Here is a 23,773-nt window from a genome sequence, read left to right on the forward strand (position 1 = left end):
TGGCGTGAGTGACATAATACCCCATCGACTTGATTTGGGTGATTATATTTCTCATCATTTTAAAAAAAAATATTATGTGCAATAGTTGTACTAGTTATGCATACTCACTACATGTGTTCTCCATATCTCTATTTTTTTTTAAACTTTAAAAATATTATTATTATTTTATCATTTGTCTTTTCATTTAATAAATGATAAAAAATTAAATTAAAAAAATATTTTTTGTTATATTTGAAAGCATGAATTTCAAATGTTGAATTTAAATTTGAGCGGATTTGGACAAATTTTAATACAGTTTTATATTACATCTTATCCAAATCTAACATAAATCCAAATCTAATACTTTTCCAAACATGAGATTTAAAGATTTTAAAATATTGACCTAGAATAATTATTAGATAATTCAAGTGGAAATATTCTATTATATTAACCTAAGTAAGTTGAATCGAATGAGTTATGACATCCATTCATTACATGTCCAAACTTAAAATATGCATCAAACTTGAGTGAAAAAATGTCTAAATCAAGAAATTAGGTTGATTGACAATACTTGGTACAACTATTTGAGTTAATTGTATTCTGTTTAGCGTAATATGAATCCAAGAAATGAAAATGGCCATGAGATCTCTTCTTAAATATTTGTGACATTAACTGTAACAATAATATTATTGTTATACACTAAATATTACCGTTGGATTATTGATTTGATTCTTTGATCCGGTCTGACCCACACACTTCGGTCGATGCCTTAAGGCATGGACGGGTTGGCTGGTTGGGCCGGATCGATTGAAGATTTGCTGTACGGCCCGGTGGAGCCCGGCCGGTGGGTGACGTTCCTCTATTTCCCTAATACGGTGACCCCCATCGAGGTTCGAGGGTGGAGAGACATCATTGGACCTTTCGTCCGCTTGAAGGCTCTCTGGCGGACCCAGCAACTGATAGAAGAAATCTCCGATCCGGCAGACAGACGAAGGGAGATCGATTAATCGAGCAGTCATGGATCCGCCCAGGTCGTGGGATTCCCTGCGCAATCAGGTTCTTTCCCCGCCTCTGCCCATCTATCTCACTCTTTCTTAGGCGATAAATTTTATCTGTTTTCATTACGGAGTTTGTAATTTATTTGGTAATGTTTCGTGAAGTTGGATTTGGGGCTAATCGAAGTTGTGAAATTATTGAAGGATGTGTGATCCTGTACTCGTTGAATTTATTGTTTACATTTTCGCCATTGAAATTCAGCAATTAGAATCTGGGTGTTAATTTATGATTGCGATTTGAACTGCCAATATTACAGTTTCAGAATTCTGTGATTTCTTGGATGAATTTCGGGTGGGGCAGCCCAACAGAGCTGAATAGCGGCCTTAAATTACCATTTCATAAAATTTTATAAAACTCGGCTCTTGGTATGCAAGAATTAGAGCAGATCCTTATCCAACCAATGAATAATAATAAAAAAAGAGATATTAATTGAAAAATTGGAAACCACAGGTGACACTGATTCAGATAATTGAATTGCCCGTTGGGATGCTCTACTAATTTTTTTTTTTCTCTTCATACAGCTGTAAGAATCGTATTTCTGTAACCCTTTTCTCTGCTTTTAATATTATGCGCACAGGCCAGGAAACTCGAAGCTCAGTTGGATGAGCAGATGCATTTGTATCGTAGGCTTGTTTCGGCAAGAGCTGATGATGTTAAAGAGAGTGATCTTGAATCTGGAATAGATCAATTACTGAAACAGCTGCAGCAGGTAAATTCACATATGCAGGCTTGGGTATCATCAGGGGGACCGGAGATTTTTTCTCATACATTGACTCGTCATCAAGAGATACTTCATGATCTCACACAGGTATGCTGGATTTTACTCTTTGAATAAGCATTATTAAAGTCTTAAATGATGGCCTTATTTTGTTTTCGCTCATACCCTAAAGAACAAACAAAAAAACTACTATAGCACTAACTTAAGATTACAGTAAATAATGAAAATCAAGCAGTAAAATGGGTGCTCTGTTCACCTTTTCAGGAACAAATAATGATTTTGAAAGGAGAATTTGCTTTGGAGCCTGATTGTATGACAAACTTGGATCTGTTCTAGTGTAATAAACCTGCTAGGCCTTGGTCACTGTTTAACCATAGAGCCTTACCCTTTTACAGCCATATGGCCTGATTTGAGCTGGTCAATTGCATTATCTTCCAACTGAATTGGACCAGTAAATGAACAAGAATATACCTCAATGCTGCCTTTCCACCAATATTATTAAATCTGGCCTCAGCATTGACCTGGTGGAGGCAGTGGATCTTGAGGTTTAGTGGTCCAACTAGTGGTCAACGATCAGATCAGTGGGTCAATAAAAACCTAGTTGAAAATATTTTTGAAGGAAAAGGAAAATTATAAATAAAATTATGTGCTCTACAGTCAGTAAAAATTCAGAATCACATTCCAACTCACGCATTAAAAATCAGGATCAAGTTTCACTCCACTTTTTCTCTTCCGCTCTTTTCCTTGGGCAAGAGAAAATGGGGATGCCTTCGGCTAGGGCTAATGTGGAAATGTGGATTGACGAATCTCCTTTGATTGGTTCTGACTTTCACAAAACTTCCACAACTCTCAATTTATATTTTTTTTTTTCAAGAAAAACTAAATAGGAAAAGTTTTTTTTTTTTTTAAGGAGTAAATCTTAAATCACAAAAAGTTAAAAACAGTTAGTAATAAATAACATGCAAAGCATCTAACTTGGCCAAGTCACCTAGGTTCATCAAAACTCGCCAATATTGACCAATTTTACGAAGTTTTATGTGTTTCTAATTTAACATAAAACCCAGCTCTTTAGATCCAGATCACTAGGTTTTTGGTCCAATTGGTTGGGCCGAGCCAAGTTTAATGACACCCCTTTCCACAACCACGTTTGAACTTTGAAGACGACAAAGCCCTACACTCCTAATCTCATGATTTATAGAGAAAAGTTTTATCACAAACCCAAGCCCATCCTAATCGGAAAAACTTTATTACTAACTCATAGATTTGTGTATGATTCCTTCTAGACAAGTTACTGTCAGAGTGTCAGCTCCAATTTTCTAGCAGTCTAATTTGAGGGTGGCAACATAAGGCCCTAATGTAGATTAAGGAAACCAGGCATACTCAAAAGAAAACAATAAGCAATATTTTCCCTCTGGTTGATGGAGAACAAAACAGGATAGTTAATAGCTTAAGAAAACCAGGCAGACTCAAAAGAAAACAATAATAGTTAGAAGCAATATTTTTCCTTTGGTTGATGAAGAACAAAATAGGATGGTTAATTCAGTTTCTCAGCCCCTCAAACCAATTTTGGAATCAATTGATGCAAGTTTGTAGTGGCTATTGTCAAGAACAAATGGTGTCAGGGAAAGATCTCAAAATGATTAGAAAATCCATTGATTTTTTTTTTCAGCACTTTGTGAGGGGAGAGGGCCACTGGGGGGAGGGGGTGCTCGTATTTCCACTAGCAGGAGGAGTTTCTTAATTTTATTTATTGGTCTGAGAATGTGGTCCTGGGGACATTCTTTATTCTAACAGTCAAACTTAGGTTACATCAGGAGATACGTAGGCAGCCACTAATATTGACAGGTTTTAATTGACCAATGAATGGGAGAATATGTTCCCAATTGTTGTTCAGGATGTTTTGCCTAGGCCTATTTTTTGTCATTGTCTGGTGCTGTTGAACTCTTAATGCTACTAAAGGCCTATTTGTTATTACCGTTGCAATTGGCTGTTCCTGTGATTGGTGGTTGCAGATTGGAACTTGCAATTTGTGTTCCTTTTTCTTTTATAGGTTGTGGTTGGAAAAGCTGCAATTTGAATTTTTTCAACATTATAAGATTTTATTAGCTTTTGGTGAACCAGCAACTGCAAAAGTTAAACTATTACAAAGTACTTAAATTGCAATTTAGCATTTGCCTAACTACTAAGTATTGCCAAACACTTGAACTACTAAAATTCTAATTGTAACCTCCAAAAGCATTTCAAGATGCTAAACCAAACACACATGAGTGGGCCCTACATTTTGGTTTGAGAGCAGGTAGCTAACACATCATTTTTTGGGCTAGTGTCAGGAATTGCTGGAAAGAGTGTTAAATTCCAGGCGATGAAGCATTTAAGTTCATGGAAAAGTTATAGGCTCTGAAAGATAAGCTAAAACTTTCAAATATAGAGACTTTTGGTAATAAAAAAATGACGAAAGATGGTATTTAATTAGAGGTAGAAAGCATTGATAGATCGGAGTGTTGGTTTTTGGATTGTAAGCATAGGGCTAGAAGAGTTCATTTGAGTGATTCTTTGGAGGAGGTTCTCTTGAGGGGGAATGTTAATTGGAGATAAGAATCTAGCTTGAAATGGATAAGCTAATGATTTTCTCTTGATTTTTTTATAGGATGGTGAGCAGGAAAAGAGAAAGAGTTAGTCATTGGAAAATAGATGAGGAGATTGATAGTTTTTACGGAGTTGTAAGGAAGTTAAAGTTAGGCTGATAATTGAAGGGCTTGATTGGAGTACTATTGAAGAGAAAAAAGAGCATTGGTTTGGGTGACTGTTTGCAGTTGAGGAGGTCAAGGCAACTGTGTTGGGATGGAGAGAGAGAAGGATACATGCCCCAATGGTGTGTCATTAATGCCTTTTTCAAAAACATTTGGGAGATGCAAGGAAGATATTTTGAGTTTTGTTCATGAGTTCCATGTAGTAGGTTGGTTTGAAAGGAGTGCGAATTATACTTAATTGCTCTTATTCCTAAAAACAATCAATCCTGTAGGCCAATTATTTGGTTATTAATTTTTTTTTTTTAAGTTTTGACTAGAGTGCTGATTAGGAGGTTTCAAGAGGTTTTTGGAGTTACAATACTTTCATATAGGATAGGTTGACTTTGAATGCCCGTTGGCTGCTAATGAGGTGGGCATGATGCCAGGATAAGAGGAAATAAGGGTGTTGTTTTTGAATTTTATTTGAGAAAGCTTATGGTTGGGTGTCTTAGGATTTGGGCACAGTGTTGAGAAAGAATGATTTTTAGGATGGCTTGTTGGAATTGTATTGAGATTTGCTTCTCTCCTACAAACTTGTCTGTGATCATTTGGTTTTGCTCGTTTTTGGGCTTTGACGGAGATCCTTTGTCTCCTTTCTTGTTTGTAGTGATGATTTCTATGTTTAGGAGGATGCTTTTATAAGCTCGATAACTTGGTGTTATTAAAGTGTTCTGTCTTGATAGAGGTGATGTGGAAGACCAATCTCCAATTTGTAGATAACCCCATTTTTTTATGTGGAGGATGATGATCTTGTGAAACTTTGAAAAGTGTTTGTGTAAATGAATTTTTTGAGAGAATTCTGTGCTTAAGGATTAATATGGCTAAGAGTGGTAGGGATTAATACAGAAGCGAGAGGCTGGAGTGTTATATTCTTGAGTAGGTTTTTTGGATTTCTCTTGGCTTGATCTGTCTCCTTTTGGGATGTGATGGTAGAGGATGTAATAAAAGATTGGAGGTTGAAAGAGAGATTGTATTTCCTTTGTGGTCCAATTACACATATTAATGTTTGTCTTTCATGAGTGCACATTTATTTTTGTCTCTCTTTAGAATTCCTGTTGGTGTTGCAGAGAGGTTGGAGGGGATGATGAGAAATTTTTTATGGTTTAGTATAGGTGAATGTAAGAGGGATCACCCAGTCAGTCAGGAAGTTGTTAGGACTCAAGAGGCCTCATTTGGAAGGAGAATACGAAGCCTGCTGAACCAAAGGAAAAGACAAAAAGAAAAAAGCAGTGGGATAATAACCACCAAATTAACAGAGATAGCCAATCCCATTGGATAGCAGAGAACTTCGCTCCTTCAAAGCAGCCAGCATTAGCACACCAGAGCAAGGCTAAATAAGCAATCTTATCCATAACAAGGAGGAACTCAAACTTTTTCCCCTGTAAATATAAGCGCACTTCATTCCAGCCATAATCCCCATAACAATGCAAAAACTGCACACATCTCCACAAAGCACCTGGGTTAGTGCTTCTACCAAAACCAGAAAATGAAATAACCAACAAATCCTCGACAAAACCCAGTTCTCTTTCGATATATCGAAATATTTATTCCAAATATTCCAAGCAAAGGCACAGTGCAAAAACAGATGAGAAGCTGTTTTTGAACTACCAAAACATAATGAACACAAATCAGGAGAACTGCTTTTGAAGGTCTCTTCCTCTGCAATAGATTGTTGGTGTAACTCTATTAAGAACAACTAACCAGATAAAAACCTTCATTTTTAGAGGAACTTGGGCCTCCCAAATACTTGTGGAGTGGGAAGGAGATATGAGTTCTATTCTAAAGATGAAAGAAAAATTTTCAAGAATAAACCTCTGAAGATTGGTCCTTTGCCTATCATTTGGAGTTGTGTGAAATTGAAAATCCCAAGAAGACATATGACCCTCAGAAATAAAAAAAATGAGGAAATAACATCATTATGCCCTGAAGTCAAGCAATAAATATGAGAAAAAATATGGACAATGCAGTCTTACCCACCCAGGTATCTTCCCAAAAATGAATTTGAGAACCATTACCGAGAACAAAATTAGTATGAGGAAAGGGAGTAAATCTAAGAAATACACTTCCATGGACTTTCTAAAGAGCATCTAGTTCCCAATTTAGCATCCCACCTATCTACATGCAAGCCAAGATTACTTATAATTGCTCTATGCTGAAGAGAGGATTTCTCTAAGTGAACCTGCCATAACCATTTAGCCATATTAGCATTGTTTTCAGACACCAACTTTCCAAGTCCCAAACCCCCATCCAGCCTAGACCTACGCAGAATCTCCAACTAACCAAGTGATCCCTCTTCTTTGTAACCCCTAATAAAAGGAGATTTCTCGTGATTTTCTCAAGGTTACTGGCTACCCCCACTGGAATCCTAAAATTAGACAATTTATAAGAGGGAGACTAGTTAGACAAGACTGAATAAGAGTTATGCAGCTTCCTAGAGAAAATAATGTTCCTTTCCATGCATCCAAATGCTTCGGCACCAATGGATCCCAAAACCCACCGACCAAGGATTACCACCTGATGGCAAAACCCCTAAATAAGGCAAGGGCCAGTCCAAAATAAAACAATATTCCAATGAACACCCCCCTCCATTGTCGAGGAGTTTTTGTGGGTCTCTATTGTCTCTCTCATCACACAACCACCCCCCCCCTCCCCCGCGCCCCCCCCAAATTCCCAAAAAGGACTAGTAGCAATGACATCGCCCTCAATAGAATCCTCCCTTTAGCATACGCCATTATGTGCAATGGAGGTTCTTTTACAACTCCCCCTCCCTTACCCCAAAAAAAAAAAAAAAAAAAAAAAAGGGGGAAACACTGGATTTTCATTGAGACTATGCTCAAGAACAGAAATGATGCCCAAAAATCTGTCCTCAGTCAACTCTTTTATCTGAAAGTTAGTGTCCTTCAAATGATGAACACTACCCTGTGCTTCTACAGAAAGCTTCTTAGGAATACCTTCCCCACGTTCCTGCGCTTCGAACCATGAAACGTCTTCCAAGTCAATTTGTTTTCTTCAATCGTATTTGAATTCACATATTGGTTTTGCAGGCAGATTATCCTCCCTTTCAAATTCACTTTCTGTCATATCTAACAACAATTCTTTTTTTCAGATTCACACATACTTCCCATTTCATCTTCTGAATCAAGATATGAATTTCCATCTCTCTCGAAATCATTAGAGGATTGTGAGTGCATTTGGTTGGGGAGGAGTGGAGAGCAGGAGGAAAGAAATAGTCTCTCTCCACTTTTCATGTTTTACTCACATAAAGAGGAAAGAAGAGAAATGGAGATGAAAAAAAAAAAAAAAAAAAAGGAGAAGGGAAAGAAAATTATGGCTCTTAACAAAATATAGAGTTCCTAAAATAATAGATGTTATGCATGTTATTTTATTTTTTGTACATAGTTTTACTATTTCTAAATATGACCAATGAAAATATTGTGATCATGGAGTAAAATATCAATGCGCATACAAGGTTTTTTTTTTTTTCCTAATATAAAAAAGGCTTGGTTTTGTTGTTGTGTTGTAAAAAAATCATTTTATATATTGTCACTGCCTTATAATTCTGCAGTTTTATTATAAGAGAAAAATTGTAAATTCCTATATACAGTTTCTTTTTGGTTTTTTTTTTTTTTCTCCTCTCCATTAGTTGAAGCAAATAAGAAAAAAATAGATTTGTTCAGATTTCTCTCCTGATGAACACATACAGGATGGAAATTAGTTCCCTTCTCTTCTTTTCTCTTCTCTTCTCTCCTATTAGTTTCCTTTTCTCTTCTCTCGAGTTCTCCCCAGACAAACACTTCCTTAGAGCAGACAAGATAGAAGATAGTGCTAACAGGAAAACTTGTTTCTTGCATATCGTTGTTGAGTTGCTTCACTTGTTCCTTGCCATTAGCTTCCTTTAGGGGTGACTGAACTCCCTGCTGTTGAAGCTTTGAATCAGACTGGATAGTGAGATCTGCCCTCTGCCCTTCAGCAATAACACCAGTCCCCTCTGGTTCCTGATGGGCCTTGCATATGTTAATAACTTCAAAATCTGGCTTGTCTCAACCCATCTCATTAGACTTGCCTGAGACCAGACAAGATTAATTCTGCCTCATTGGGATTAATTTGCTCTTTGTTCTCAACATGGATGCTTCTTATCAGGACCATTACCCAGCTTTAGTAGCCACAATATGTTTGTAATTTAAATTGCATACCAGAATAAACAGTTCCTGGAAGAAAAATACTTTGAATCCATACAGTTCCACCTGAGGATTCTTCTTGGTGCCACTTGACTCCTTTGCCAGAGGATTCCTGAGCATGTCAGTACACGAGACACCTGGAAATAGCCTCTGTAAAAGGCACTCACCCTCCCTTTGTTAACCTTTTCCTAATGTTTACTAAACCACAAGCAACACAATGCAATCCTAACTCTACGGATGTCGAGTCTGTTGATCGCTATGCCCTTGAAAACTTGATGGAACAACTACTATCTTGAAGCTTCCACTATCTTTGGGAAATTAACTGACTGAGGCCATCCTTTATCTTTAAATTTCTCCAAACACAGAAATTGACCCGGTTAGATTGCCACTTCAACTAAAAGCTTAAGTTATTAAGTTGTGGGCCAACAAATATCAATCTTTAAAACTCCCCCGCATGTGCAGCCAAACAGCACTTGGAGACATGAACACACAATAAATAACTCATTAATGGAATAAATAATTTTTTTAAACATCACACAATAAATGTGGGCAAAGAGACTAGAACCCAGGACCTCCTGGTATCCGGCTCTTACCATGTTAGATTGCCACTTTACCTAAAAACTTAAGTTATTAGGTTGTGGGCCCACAATGTATATCAAGTTTTAACAAATCCCTTCCATATATCAAATTTTAACAAAACCCTTCCATTTGACGAAAGTTTCAAATTTATAGCTCCTCTGGCTGCCTTGAAGATTTGGTCCCCTGAATCTTATCACACCCACCAAGTCTAGACTGAAATAGGCCCATCTTCCTTCAACCCACTAAGGGTTCGTTTGGAACCACTTATGCAGAACTGCTTTTAAAAAAAAGTATTGAATTTAATAAGTGTTGAATTAGGAAAGTGCTGAAAGTTATAAGTGGTATTTGGTTGTGTTTAAGTAAGTGGTAATTTGATACTTACTGTTATTATAGGGTACTATATGATTATTTTTAAACATATTTTAGATTATAGATATTAGTATTTTTAAATAAAAAATTTCATTAATAGTTATTTTAATTATTTATGATTAAAATTTGAATATTTTTTATTAAAAAAAATAATATAAGATTATTTTTAATTAGCAATAATCTTGTTATTAATGTTTATTTATAACATATTACTATCATATTAAGTTATGATAAAAATATTATTAATTAAATTCAAAATTTTAATTTATTTAATGTTAATTTAAATTAATAAATAGTTTTTGTTCAATCTAGAATTGAATTATAATAACTCGGATACCCTAATACATGGTAAAACAGTATATAGTTATTTTTAAATATATTTTAAATAAAAATAATAATATTTTCATAACTAAATTTAAATGATAATAATTTTATTTTTCTATTTAAAATTTAAATATTTTCTATTTACTAAAATAATATAATATTCTTATTTATTAATTAAAAATAATCTTATTATTAATGTTGTGTATTTATAACATATGATTATCACATTAAGTTATGTTAAAAATTAGTATTAATAACTAAATTAAAAATTTTAATTTATTTAATGTTAACTAAAATTTATAGATGGTTCTTTTTATTCATTCCAGAATTTAATTATATTGTATTAATAATTAGTAGGCTATAATGCATAGTAAAATAATATATGGTTAATTTTTAATTAACAATTTAATTAATTATTACATTAACTGTTATTTTTAATTAATATTTAAATATTTGTATTAATTAAAAACAATATAATATTATTTTTTGATTAACAATAATCTTGTTCTTAATTTATATTTATAACATATGATTATAATATTAATTTATATTAAAAAAATCAATAATTAAATTATTATTTTTTAATTTTTAATATTATTTCAAATTATTAGATGGTTTTGCTTTTTCATTCCATAATTGAATTATCTTTCATTAATAATTAATATATTATAATACATACTAAAATAGCTTATGATTATCTTCTAATATATTTTTAAAATTATAAAATAGTCACTAAATTTTCTTATATTTACAAAATTGACCTCGCCCATGAATAGTGCCACTTATAGGTGGCCAAAAAGCTATCTTAGACTGCTTCTCAAAATTCACTTAAAAAGTTCACAAAAAAGAGATTTTTGGAAAAGTGTTTTTTGCAATAAGTGTTGTAGTATATAAGCCAAATGCCACTTTTTATGTAAAAGTGCTTATTTTAAGTGATAAGTGCTATAAACACATTTTTATAAAGTGCTCCCAAAAAGGGGGCTGAAACTCATCATTTCTTGTTAATATTATCAATGTGTGCCTTCCCTTAAATTCTGGGATGTGAGCAAAAACATTATCAATTATTCTAGGTTAAACACCTTCCAGCATTAAAAGTATGAACACCCAAAAAGACTGCACTAACTTCAATCAAGTATACTTTTTCTGGAGATGTATGGGTGTATCCTCAAACTGTGAATGCTTTTGTTTCTTCATTGTTAGGTGATTCTTATAATTATTTTATTTTTTGATGATGAAAAATTTTGGGATTTTTTGGAAAAAATAAGAATGGAAAGGATTGCGACAACATTCTTGGTTTTCTTTTTTCTTTTTAAAAAAAAAAAAAAATAAATTGGATAGTAATGCCCTACTTGTTTTGGGATAGATTGGTTCATCTTGCTTCTATTTGGGCTTTAGTTTTTGGGATTATTGGGGGTGTTTCATTGATTAATTTGCTGAGTGATTAGTTATTTTCTATTTTTAACTTTAAGTTTTGTTTTTGTTTTGTTTTGTTTTTTTTTTTTTTTAAATTATGATTTAAATTTTTTCTTCTCTTGTCTTTTTTAGACAAATCTGATTGCTCTATTAAAAAATAATAATAATATTTCATGCTTATTCTTTCTCAAATTAAGAAGGAAAATAATTAATTTAAAAAACCATAATAATTGAGTAAGCTACTAAAGAAAACAACTTTTGAATCTTAACAGTACAACGCTACAAAGAAACATGAGTTTCACCGTAGCCGATGAGTGTTCTGCTTCTTCTTTTGAATGGTAGAACACTGCACTCCTCCAAGAGGGAAGAATAGTTTTTTGAAGGCAACATAAGACCTTAAGTTCTATTTTCTCCCCTTTTTTAGCACAAAACTAAGGTAGACAAGGAATGGACGCTAGTCACGCAAAATAGAAGCAACAAAAAGAAGAAGAAGAAGAATGGAATGCTGTTTTTGGGGTTTTAAACTAGGCGGGTCTGTCAGGATATGATAGATCTAGAATTGTGTGAATCAATAGATTCAGATCGATTCATTAGATTCATGAGGTGAATCGATTGATTCAACGATGATTCAGTTGTTTTTAGATTCACTAGTAAGATCTGAATCAATTTGATGTGGAATTGATATAAATTGTATGAATCGAATTCGAATAGTGGGATTCTAACAACTGTGGTTTAGACTTAAAAAATGTGCCTTAAGCATAGCTAGATGCTAGGTGCACTTTACAACGCTGGAATAGGCATCCTGCATTCCAATTCTGACCTGCAAGGGTACAATCAAGTAATCAACAACCTAGTTACAAGTAAAATCATTGCTGTAATTGCATTTTACTCTTTCTTTTCATTTAATTAAGATTTTACATGTAAACAAGGAAATATTCCTTATCTGAATTCAGTCAAAATGTGAGTAAATTTCTCACTCCCTATTAAGAACAATTTTAGAAAATTTTTTGGATAAATTTGGTTTCCCAAATTCAAGTTTGAGGATATCCCTTTAAATCCAGGTCTTAAAAAAAGGATTTTTTTTTTCATTTTTAATATTTTTAAAATTATTATTTTTTGTTTTGTTTCTTTTTTTATTTTTTCAGGTGGACTTCTTGTCCCCTTAGGTTTTAACTTCTCTTTCTCAATCTAATATAATTTCTTTTATTATAAAAAAAAAGGATTTCTTCGACTATGATTAAAAATTAAAGTACACAGAGCATTTGTCAAAATATAGTTCTTAGGCCTGCTTCAAACCTCAACCAAATATATACATTCTCAAACATGGACAAGTTTGAACTTGATTAAACCAATAATAGCTGATTCCACCAAAATTTTTTGAAATACTATACCATGAAATCTAGCTAAGTCAATCAATAAATTTTAATTTCAAGTCAATAAAACATATAATAAAATTCTAATTCAAGAACATAATTCCATATGGTGATAATTACGTACTGACAATTGATTTTGCCTTGCTATTGCCTAAAGCAGTAGGTTTCATCTGTACCATTTATATAAGTGATATTTTGTTTACAAATTTAGAGTTCTCTATATATTTTTAAAGTGCATGTGACATGTCTTGTTTGGCTCATGCTTGTACCTTTTTGCCTCATGTCTAGGCCCAATTTTGCATTGTGAGCATGGTTAGCGATTTGGTAATTTTGGTATAGAATAGCTGCCTGTTTGTCTGTGAATGCTGGTGGGTCATGTTACATATTTTTTAATTTTATTATTGTTTGTTGGAAGGGGAGCTTAGGTGCAACGGTAAGGTTGTCGCCGTGTGACCTGGAGGTCACGTGTTTGAGGCATGGAAACAGCCTCTTGCAAAAATGCAAAGTAAGGTTGCGAACTATAAATCCATTGTGGTCCGCCCCTTCCCCGGACCCCGCATACGCGGGAGCTTTGTGCACCGGGCTGCCCTTTTTTTTTATTTATTGTTTGTTGCATTTTAGAGAATGATTAGATGGTTGGTGCATTCCCTTAAAATGATAGATGGCAAAGCAACTCTTAAGGGAAGAGCAGGGCACCAAGGAAGTGAAGAGTGAGGTTTTTCTCTGAAAAGGTCGTTTCCCTTCGTCACTCATTCTGTTAAGTTTTGAGAATGGACTGTATATCTCAGTTTCTTTAATGACAATTAGAAATTGCTGTGTTTAACAGAGTATTAGATTTTTATATTCATCCAATTTGAGCACATGTTAGAAGCTCAAGCAAATCTGGGTTAACTAACTGAGGTAGTATAATATAGCTAATACCTATATCTTGATTTAGCCTTTATGAATGTGAACCCTTATATGTAGAAGGAAATTATTTTCTCCTAAAGAAATGTTTTGTTCTCCATCGCAAATATAGTTGGATATTGAACTTTTATTCTATGGTGTATAACTATTTGAAATTGAAGGTTTAAGACATGCATGTTAACCTTCAAATCATGTTTATTTCTTTCTTTATTTTTTTTTTCCAAAGAAAAGAGTAACTGGTTGGACATGTGCTATTTATCCAGGAAAATTGCATACATATGGGCGTTAGGAATGATGCTTGGTGATGATATTCTCAGTTCCTTGCTCTTGTACTAGAGAAATTAAAATTATAGGTTTTAATTTTTGATTAGGAGTATGAAACTCTATGGAACGAGAAAGTGATGATACTTTTGAATCCCATGTTGATTGATCGAGAACATTTCTGCTGTTGCGTTCTTACACATTGTTAAACATGTTGGATTGCAGGAGTTTTATCGCCTTCGCTCAAGTCTTAGAGCTAAGAAAGAGCATGCTTCACTGCTTGAGAATTTCAGGGAGTTTGACAGGGCAAGAGTAGATTTAGAGGGTGGTGCTGATTCAGCTGGGCAAGTTCTCCTTAGGGAACATGCAGCTATCCACAGAAGTTCCGGACAGGTTTATAAATGTTTTTCTTTTTGTTTTCATAGGTTTCAGATTCCATTGAGGGTGGGCCTTGGATCTACGGTAAGGTTGCTCCTTTGTGACCGGTTGGTCATGGGTTTGACTTCAAGGAAACAGCCTCTCTACATAAAAGTAGGGGTATGGCTGCTTACACTGTGATGACCTCCCTTTACCCTTGTGAAGCAGGGAGCCTTATGGCCTGGGGACGCCCTTTTTATTTTTAGGTTTCAGATTCCATGTCAGTTTCTTCCTCTTCTTTGTTTCCTTTTTCTAATGGCTGAACATTAGTATGTCTCAAAAATGCAATATATTACTGATTTTATCCCATGACTTACTAGCTGCTAAGTTTGATATGTATGCTACACTGCTTAAGCATTGAATAAAAGATTAGGTGTATCAGTAACTCCAGCATGTTTCATCTACATGTCATTTAACCTTTTATGGACTTGCTTTTGTTGTTGCTGGTTTTTTTTTGGATAACTGACAAGGCTGTCAATAATTTTCTTTCTAGTAACGCGGTGTCCTCCTTCCACTCCTTTTCCACATCTCTATTAACCTAAAAAGGTCACTATAACTGACTCTATTGGTTTTTAATAGTTCTTAAATTTCCTTTCCATCTTGAGGTGCTTAATGAACATCAGTTTTGTCTTACGTGTCTGGATGCTGTAGAGTGAGCTTACATTCTTCCAATTTAGGTACCATCAACCTGCAATGTCTTGATCTCAAGAAAGTCGGAGTACACTATTACTTTTTTAGTTATCAACTTCAATAGAAACGGGGGGAAAGAAAGGGAATGAGACACACACACAATGCAAGTTCTAGATTTTGACTGAAATTTTTATTCTGTTGGTATATATGTGCGCGTGGTATATATGTTTGTATATTACACTGCTAAAAGTACACTGCTAAAAGTTTAGACACATCTGCACTTTTTTAAGTGCCAATTAATGTGAGTGATGTTCTAAAGTGGTTCAAAATGCATTCAAACCATTAAAATTATGATTCCGTTCTCTATATTAATTACATGACTGTAATAGTCTCTATGTCTATCCAGCACATTGAAGCTGTCGCATGATTAATTTGATACATAATTGATCACTGAATAGATTCAGGACTTGGATATAATATATAGGACCCACGAAGAGGTTGGGCCTTGGATCATTGGTAAGGTTTCTCTTTTGTGACCAGTTGGTCACAAGTTCAAGCCTAAGGAAACAACCTCTGCACAAAAGCAGGAGCAAGGCTGCATACATTGTGACGACTCTCCCCCTATCCTCGTAACGTGGGGGAGCCTTGTGGCTTAGGACACCCTTTATATAGGACCCAACAAAGTGTGGGAAATGTAGGCATTTCAAGAGGCCTGTAATGAAAAGGAATTTGAGGATTGGAAAATGATGTGGTTGCTCATCTTGATAATGACTCTCAGTGGCTGCATTCACTTTTATTCTCTTTTTAATACTTTCAGGTTCACTGCAGCACTTCTATGGTCGTATTGTCATAATAACGTAGCACAGAAACTTCTATAAGGGTATCTTCTCTGTGTTGTGTTCATGTCAGTCACACATTCCTCAGTGTCACAAGCCAAGCTTGTTCATGGCATTATGCTTGCCTGTGATCGCTTGTCTCGTGTACTTGGGATGGGTTTCCATCATGTAAATATTAGTGTAAGGTTATTTTCTGCTAGTAGTTTATTTGTATGCCAAATAAGGCAGTATGACTCCTCAGTCACTTTGATGTTTCCTAGTGTCAGGATGATAATTACATAAAAACCTCTTTAGGGGAGGGTGAGTGTTCATTAATCATTGTAAAACTCACTAGTTATTGTCAACGTGTTTAACTTACTTGCCTCCCTCGCTAAACACACATTGTCAACGGAGGTGTTGTTAATGAATTGTGTAGTTTCAATGTTTACTGCTTGCATGCCACTACTTTCATGAATGCTTACTGTTTCTGCTGCCATTTGATTGAATGCTAATGAAAGTGTTTCGTAGATGAATGTTGGTAAACGATAGGCTGGCTAGTTAAACAAGAGTGTTTTAGCTAGCGCCGCACGGCCCTCTCACAATGGTGTGAAAATAGTCGGACCACGACACTTGGTATCAGAGACAAGGCTCAGATGCTACGAGAATTTAGTTACCTTCGTTGTGAGATTTGGAAAGCTTTGGTAAGTGACCATGGTACCAAATAATGCTGATAGGATTAGCGTGCTGGAAGCACAGGTTGAGGCAACAACCAACATTGTGGCCGCGGAGGTGGCCCAAATGAGAGAACTTGTTGATGAAGTGATGGGATCACAAAAACATCAAGCAGGTTTGATGGGCGACATGTCAGAGGGCTTTCGCCATACAGTTGAAACTTTACAGTCGCGAATGGCTGATTTGGATGCAAAGGTGAATCTGATGGTTCTTGCTATGGGGAACTCCAACACTCCGAGAGTTAGCAAGACCAAGGTACCAGAACCTAGGACGTATGGGGGTGCTCGAGATGCCAAGGAGTTAAAGAACTTCTTGTTTGATGTGGAGCAGTACTTTCGCGATGTGAGAATGGCTTCAGAACAGGAAAAGGTGGATACTGCGACCATGTACTTGGTTGGTGACGCCAAACTGTGGTGGCGAACCAAGTACAAAGATATCAAAAATAGAAGATGTGTAATCGATAGTTGGGCAGACTTGTAGAGAGAGCTCAAGGCTAAATTCTTTCCTGAGAATGTTAGAGTATAATGCAAGGAGAAAGTTGAGAGATCTCAAGCAAACAGGGTCAATCAGGGAATATGTGAAATAATTTTCTGCTTTAATGTTGGATATTCGGGATATGTCGAAGAAGGACAAGTTGTTCTATTTTCTTGAGGGGATGAAACCGTGGGCAAGGATAGAACTTCATAGGCAAAGAGTTCAAAACTTGTCTACTGCACAAGCTACTGCAGAATGCTTGACTGACTATGCTGGTGATGATATCGCTTCATCCAAACGGCATGGCGGAGAGGGAAACAGTGGAAAGTCTTTCAAGAAAGGCAAACCTAAGAGTGGGGGAGCCGACTCTAAATCATCAACCTTAAAGGAAGTTTCGTCGTCTCAAGGGTTCAACACACCCAATGAAAAGGGGAAGAGTAAAATTTCGTGCTACTTATGTGGTGGATCTCATAGAGTGAGTGAGTGTCAACACAAGGGATTACTCAATGCCTTACAAGCTTCCGCTTCGGGAAAAGAGTTGGAAAGTGAGGAGGAAGAGAATAATGCCCCAAGGGTAGTTTCGGTGCGGCTGGTGAGCACATTGGAAAAGCAGGCAAAAGCACCGAAAGTTACACGAGCAAAAGGGTTAATGTTTGTGGACTTGAGGATAAATGGGAAGAGTACCCGCGCTATGGTGGATACGGGGGCTACGCATACTTTTGTTTCGCAATTGGAAGTATGGAGACTTAACTTATCCTTAGAGAAGGATACAGGACGCATGAAAGCAGTTAACTCTGTAACCCAGCCTACTATGGGAGTAGCCAAGCAAGTGGCTGTAAAGCTTGGACAGTGGGAAGGTCATGCAAATTTCACAGTGGTTCCATTGGATGACTTTCTAGTCATTCTAGGAATGGAGTTCCTAAGGGGGACAAGGGCAGTGCTGATGCCTTCGACTGGTTCCCTGTGTCTGATGGGAGATCACTCGTGCATGGTGCAAGTTGTTGCAACGAAAGGAGATGACGGGAAGTCTCTTTCAGCCATACAACTCAATGAGGGATTGGGTCAGGGTGAGTAGACACGTATAGCCATGGTAGTGGTAGACAAAGAAGTAGGTCAAGAGCTGGAGCCTACGACCATCCAAGTGGTGTTGGATGAGTACAAGGAGGTATTGCCGGATAAGCTCCCTCACAATTTGCCTACACAACGGACTGTGGAGCATGAGATCGAGTTGTTGCCAGGAGTGAAACCACCTGCTAAAGGGCCATGTCGAATGGCGCCTCCAGAGATAGTAAAGTTGGGGAAACAACTTGATAAATTGGAAGCGGGATGTGTTCGCCCTTCCAAAACACCGTTGGGATCGGTGTTGTTTTTGAGGAAACATGAAGAGCATCTACAGAAGGTGTGCGACAAGTTGAGGGGAAACAGTCTGTATATGAAGAAAGGGAAGTTCTTTTTCACTCAGCGGGGCAACAAATTCCTTGGTCATGTGGTTGAACATGATCGTATCCAAAGGGGTATGGAGAAGGTAAGGATGATTCAAGAACAGAAGATCCTCACGACACGACAGTGAAGGAGTTGCGTTCCTTTCTTGGCCTTACTAGATATTGTAGAAAGTTTGTTGAGGGGTATTCACGGAGAATGACTCCAATGGTAGGACTATTGAGGAGGTATTGTTGGCTGCACCTGTGGGATGATGTGGTTGATTATACCAAAACTTGTTTCACTTGCCAACAAGACAAGGGGGAGCGGAAGAACTAGGGTACTTTCATGGCAGCACCGAAGTACTGTTCGGCAAAGGAGATGACACAATTGTTCCTTATGAGTGTTGTGAAACATTGGGGTGTTCCCCAAGTTATTGTTTGTGACCGAGACTTAATGTTCCCTGACAACTTCTTGATAGAATTTTTCAGGATATTCAGGTCATATCTTGAGATCTCTTCGAGTTACCACTGACAGATAGACGGACAGATGAAGAGATTCAAAGAGCTATTGGAAGAGTACTTGTGTCATTTTGTCAATGACAAGCAGAAGAATGGCGTGCAACTACTTGATGTGGCTCCATTCTGTGGCAATGCTCAAAGGAGCTCAACAACCAACAAAAGCCCTTTTGAGATTGTTACAGGCCAGCAGCCGCTGTTACCTCACACAGTGGCCGAACTGTACAAAGGAAAGAGTCCCACGGCGTACATCTTCACTAGAGAATGGAGACAGAATGTAAAGTTTGCCCGAATCTCTCTGGAAAAAGCTTCTAAGCAGATGAAGAAATGGGCAGATCAGGGGAGAAGAAAACCGCGACACTTCAACCGAACGAAAGTGCATCATGTATTTCATGTTCACTACCTTAAGCCATTCAATGCCGACACCGACGATTTGAGTAGAAGTCAGTCAAACAGAGCAGAGTTGAAGAAAGTGCCACCTGACAGACATGAAGTTGAAGAGATCCTTGCAGCTCAAAAGTTCATATCCTCAAGGAAGAAGCGGCAGAAGTTCCTAGTGAAGTTGAAATGCCTTGATGACAAAAAAATCAGCTGGATTTCAGCGGAAGATATGAAATCGTTCATGGACAAAGTTGAAGTGTACCTATCGCCAAAGTCTACGAGGATGTCGACCGCATAAGTGGGGGAGAATGTCATGAGTTAAGCTTGTTCAGAGCATTATGTTTGCCTGTGATTGCTTGTTTCGTGTACTTGGGATGGGTTTCCATCATGTAAATACTAGTGTAGGGTTATTTTCTACTAGTAGTTTATTTATATGCCAAATAAGGTTGTATGACTCCTCGGTCACTTTGATGTTTCCTAGTATTAGGATGATAATTACATAAAAACCTCTTTAGGGGAGGATGAGTGTTCACCAGTCATTGTAAAACTCACTTGCTATTGTCAACGTGTTTAGCCTACTGGCCTCCCTTGCTAAACACATTGTCAACAGAGGTGGTGTTAATAAATTGCGTAGTTTCAATGTTTCCTGCTTGCGTGCCACTACTTTTATGAATGCTTACTATTTCTGTTGCCATTTGATTGAATGCTAATGAAAGGTTTTTGTGGATGAATGTTGGTAAACAATATAAACGATAGGCTGACTAGTTAAACAAGAGCACTTTAGCTAGCGCCGCACAACCCTTTCAAAACGGTGTGAAAATAGTCGGACCATGACACTCAAGCATGTACCCAGTGCTTCATAAATGTGCCCACATATATGTATGTATATATGTTAGAAATGTAACTTTTTGTGATAGGTAATTTATTTAACCATGTTATTATATGTTACTAAAAGTCATATCCCTGCCACGTTTGTTTTATATTTCTTAGGATTGTTGTGTCTCCAATCCCCACATCAATGTCACATAGCACACTGCACAGGTACCCATCCGTGGCCATAGTTAAGGCTCTCTACTCTTGATACCTTGTTAGTTTTTATGTCTCCTAAACATACGATGAAAGTCTTCTTCGAGGAAATCAATTTCCAAAGGGTTTGTGCAATAAATAATGTCGGACCTTTTAAACCACATGCTAGAATAGTAGTTACGATAAGGTTGGTATAAACCTTTTATTCCCTTGAAGAAAGATTTATCCTAATGAAATGCAGATTAAAGTTTGTAATCTGATATTGTGCACCCACACCTGCATGTATTTTTTTCCTTTTTGTTCTTTCATTGTTATATTTTGCCCCCACCCTGCAAGGGCGCCCCAGAGAGAGAGGGTTCACATCAGGGTGAATGACGATTATTAAGTTATTAGGGGAGAGATTAACATGCATGGTTGAAGAAATGGATGTCCGGTGATGGAACTTTTAATTAGAGGAACTTGCAATTTTCAAAGGTAGATTGATAAAATTAGAGTAATTCGAAGGGAGGAAACAACAGGGTGGATTATCTTATTATGGAGAACAGTTAGACATTAGTTGGCTATACTCTTATGTTAGATTTGGCAAGCAAACAACTACTGCTTAAAATGTTAGAACTCAAAAAGAAAAAAAATTTGCAGTTAATATGCATTTTTTTGAAAAATAACTATAAAGTAAAAACCACTAATGTATGAAACTATTCAAGAAGGTTTATTACAAGAAAGTAACAGTACACTGATTTTGCAGATGATGTGATGAATGCCAGGTCAAATGAAGGAATTTTTTTTTCCTAGTTACGAAGGAGGCTATAGCCTTGGATGGGGGATGACTCGAACCCAGGACCTTGGGGGACTACCAAGTCTTGGGTGGAGGCAGCCTTCACTCTGCCAATGCTTCTCATCCAAAGGCAGGAAATTCACCTCATGTAGATGCATTACTGCAAAGAATGATAGTAGTCTGTGTGCATAAGCCTGTTTGTAGGGCCATTAGGTGCTGCAAGCATGCCTGGGGTGATGCCGATCCAGAGGTGGTGGAGGAATCTTCTCATGTCCTTGTAGGCTAGGTGGACTCCTTGTGACCCGTTTTTACAAGCACCAAACTCCAAATGGAGCGTTCTGATTCCAATTCACAATGCTGGGTATGTCTGTATCTTGGGGTGAACTGCCTTCACCTACGATATTTGCATGGCCTGTCTCACTATTTCCTTAATGGTATGTCATAGTTGATGCCTTGACCTCCTTGGCAGGTAGAGCTGCTGGGGGATGGGTGTCACCCAATAATGATACATTTTGGACATGCATAAGGTGATCAAGAGGTCACAGGTTCGAGGTGTGAAAACAGCCTCTTGCAAAAACGCAAGGTAAGGCTGCGTACTATAGACCCATCGTAGTCCATCCCTTCCCTGGACACACCCCCCCCCCCCCCCCCCCCCCGGCGCGCGCGCGGGTATATGCAGGAGCTTTGTGCACCAAGCTGTCCCTTTTTATTTTATTTTATTTTTATATTTTATTATAGAGTGATCGTAGTACCACTTGAGCTGTGGAACAGAACTTATTAAGAGCTTCTTGTCTGTAAAATCTTTTAAGAATTTCCATGACTGGTCACCACTTGTTTTACTTTCATGATGGTGATTCTAAAAGGCTCTTCATTGTATGGGGATTTCTATTCAGTGGTCATTTGTACTGACAATTTTATAGTCAATTGAAATTTAGAGACTGAGGAAACAGCTTCTTTTTTCTTCAGTGGACGTATTTGGCTAATGCCCTCTTCTAAAAATTCATGTTTGCATGACTTCTATTTTGCAGAATGACACTGTTTCTTGCTTGTTTTTCCCCTCAACTATTGTCTTTCATGTGATTGCCTTGCAGATGGACACCGTTGTATCTCAAGCACAGGCAACACTAGGGGCACTTGTATTTCAACGATCAACATTTGGAGGAATTGATTCAAAGCTTAGCAATATTAGCAGTCGCCTGCCAACGGTAAGAAAAGAAATCTCTTCTACTTGGCTGCCATCAAATTCATCTGACTAGTGATGGATACACTTAATACCAAAAAAAAAAAAAAAGATGAAATGCAAACAACTTGTCTCCTGATGGAGTGTTGCTAAATTTCCCCAAGTATGTATACTAAAAAAGCTTTTATGGTTTACCATTCTTTGATTTTAACACTGGTAAAGTAAACTCCAAGACGGAGAGGCTTGTCAAAGAAATGCTATGGAAAATATAATCATTTCAAATTCTGCATAGAACCAAAAGTGATTGATTTAATTCCATGATGTTTTTAGATGCTACATTAGGGTTTTCGTTGTTCCTAAGAACATCATCTTATACCACTTTGATTGTTCTTGCCATTTAATGGATACCCACTTAATATAATGATGCAGGTGAACAATATTCTTTCAGCAATAAAGAGGAAAAAGTCAATGGACACACTCATCCTTGCCATTGTTGCCTCCGTCTGTACATTTTTAATTTTGATTTATTGGTTATCCAAGTAGGAGATGTCATTTTCCAGTTGAGTCGAATTGATGTGATCTTCTGTCCCGTGTATTGTATGTACATACTGTGATTCTTTGATATGTACCTCCATTATTATTGATAAATTTGCTTCTTCTTTTTGTTTTCCATATATATGTACCATGGTTATTCCTGGGATGAAACTACGAACTTTGCACCTGCCAGTTCAGGGCTCATCAACATGGTAAAAAGCAGGCATCTACAAGATATTTATGAGCCTATGATCTTATTTTATTATCATGAAGTAAGCATTGCTCATGGCAGGATGGTGCATGCGACAACACGCCATAACAGAGTTGACGCATGCTCCTGGAGCGCCCAATAATTAACCTTGTTTTATCTCACAGTACCCTACTCCACGGTAGTGATATTTCGACATTTGTCATTTGATTTCAATCAAATTCCTTAGTGACTAGACTTTTGACAATGCTCACTTGGTTGCTAGTGAATGAAGCCCTGAAAAAGAAAAGAAAAGAAAAGCAGGAATTATTTTACTCAGACGATGCATAACAAAATCTAGCCATGTCTATGACCAGAAACGTGAATGGATAAATTTATGCAGAGGTTTTGTTGGGCATAGGAGAAGGATTGGGATGTCCTCTTGAGGACTAACTGGTAATAATAGACGTCAGCTGTTCCCCCTGTTTTGTAAATATGTCAAACATGGTCTTATTCAAAGAGACAGGGAGATCTCATAAAGAGATTTGATCCAAGTTGATTAGACAAGCAGTGGGAACATGGAATCATATGGGATGTTTTCTAATGCGCAAACCTATGAAAATAAAATGCCAAACTGCATGCCCTCGTATGCCCTTTCGCACTCTGTCAAGTCCTTTTCTGTGGGGTTAGTACATTGCTTACACAACCTGTCCAAAAATGACATATGATACTGAGAAATT

The 23,773-nt window shown here is 36.8% G+C and overlaps 2 protein-coding genes across 2 annotated transcripts; both read left to right on the forward strand.

Moving 5' to 3' along the window:
* The first annotated feature begins 747 nt into the window (after window positions 1–747).
* LOC131152114 (Golgi SNAP receptor complex member 1-1) lies at window positions 748–22,984 on the forward strand. The gene is made up of 5 exons (XM_058103768.1): window positions 748–1,035; window positions 1,613–1,843; window positions 14,171–14,338; window positions 22,224–22,337; window positions 22,742–22,984. The coding sequence occupies exons 1-5, from the start codon at window positions 997–999 to the stop codon at window positions 22,853–22,855; spliced, it is 666 nt and encodes a 221-aa protein (XP_057959751.1). The 5' UTR covers window positions 748–996; the 3' UTR covers window positions 22,856–22,984.
* On the forward strand, window positions 17,138–22,079 carry LOC131152113 (uncharacterized). The gene is made up of 2 exons (XM_058103767.1): window positions 17,138–21,493; window positions 21,602–22,079. The coding sequence occupies exon 1, from the start codon at window positions 17,138–17,140 to the stop codon at window positions 18,086–18,088; it is 951 nt and encodes a 316-aa protein (XP_057959750.1). The 3' UTR covers window positions 18,089–21,493; window positions 21,602–22,079.
* Window positions 22,985–23,773: the final 789 nt, after the last annotated feature.

This window comes from Malania oleifera, chromosome 3 (assembly GCF_029873635.1).
Source record: "Malania oleifera isolate guangnan ecotype guangnan chromosome 3, ASM2987363v1, whole genome shotgun sequence".
Classification (NCBI taxonomy): domain Eukaryota; kingdom Viridiplantae; phylum Streptophyta; class Magnoliopsida; order Santalales; family Ximeniaceae; genus Malania; species Malania oleifera.

Bases quoted from the DNA above. Each gene is read 5' to 3' on its own strand.
- LOC131152114 (XM_058103768.1), top strand. From the start codon at position 997: ATGGATCCGCCCAGGTCGTGGGATTCCCTGCGCAATCAG. The intron at 1,844-14,170 runs GTATGCTGGATT...GTTGGATTGCAG, and splicing joins TACTTCATGATCTCACACAG to GAGTTTTATCGCCTTCGCTC. The intron at 14,339-22,223 runs GTTTATAAATGT...ATTGCCTTGCAG, and splicing joins TCCACAGAAGTTCCGGACAG to ATGGACACCGTTGTATCTCA.
- LOC131152113 (XM_058103767.1), top strand. From the start codon at position 17,138: ATGTTGGATATTCGGGATATGTCGAAGAAGGACAAGTTGTTCTATTTT.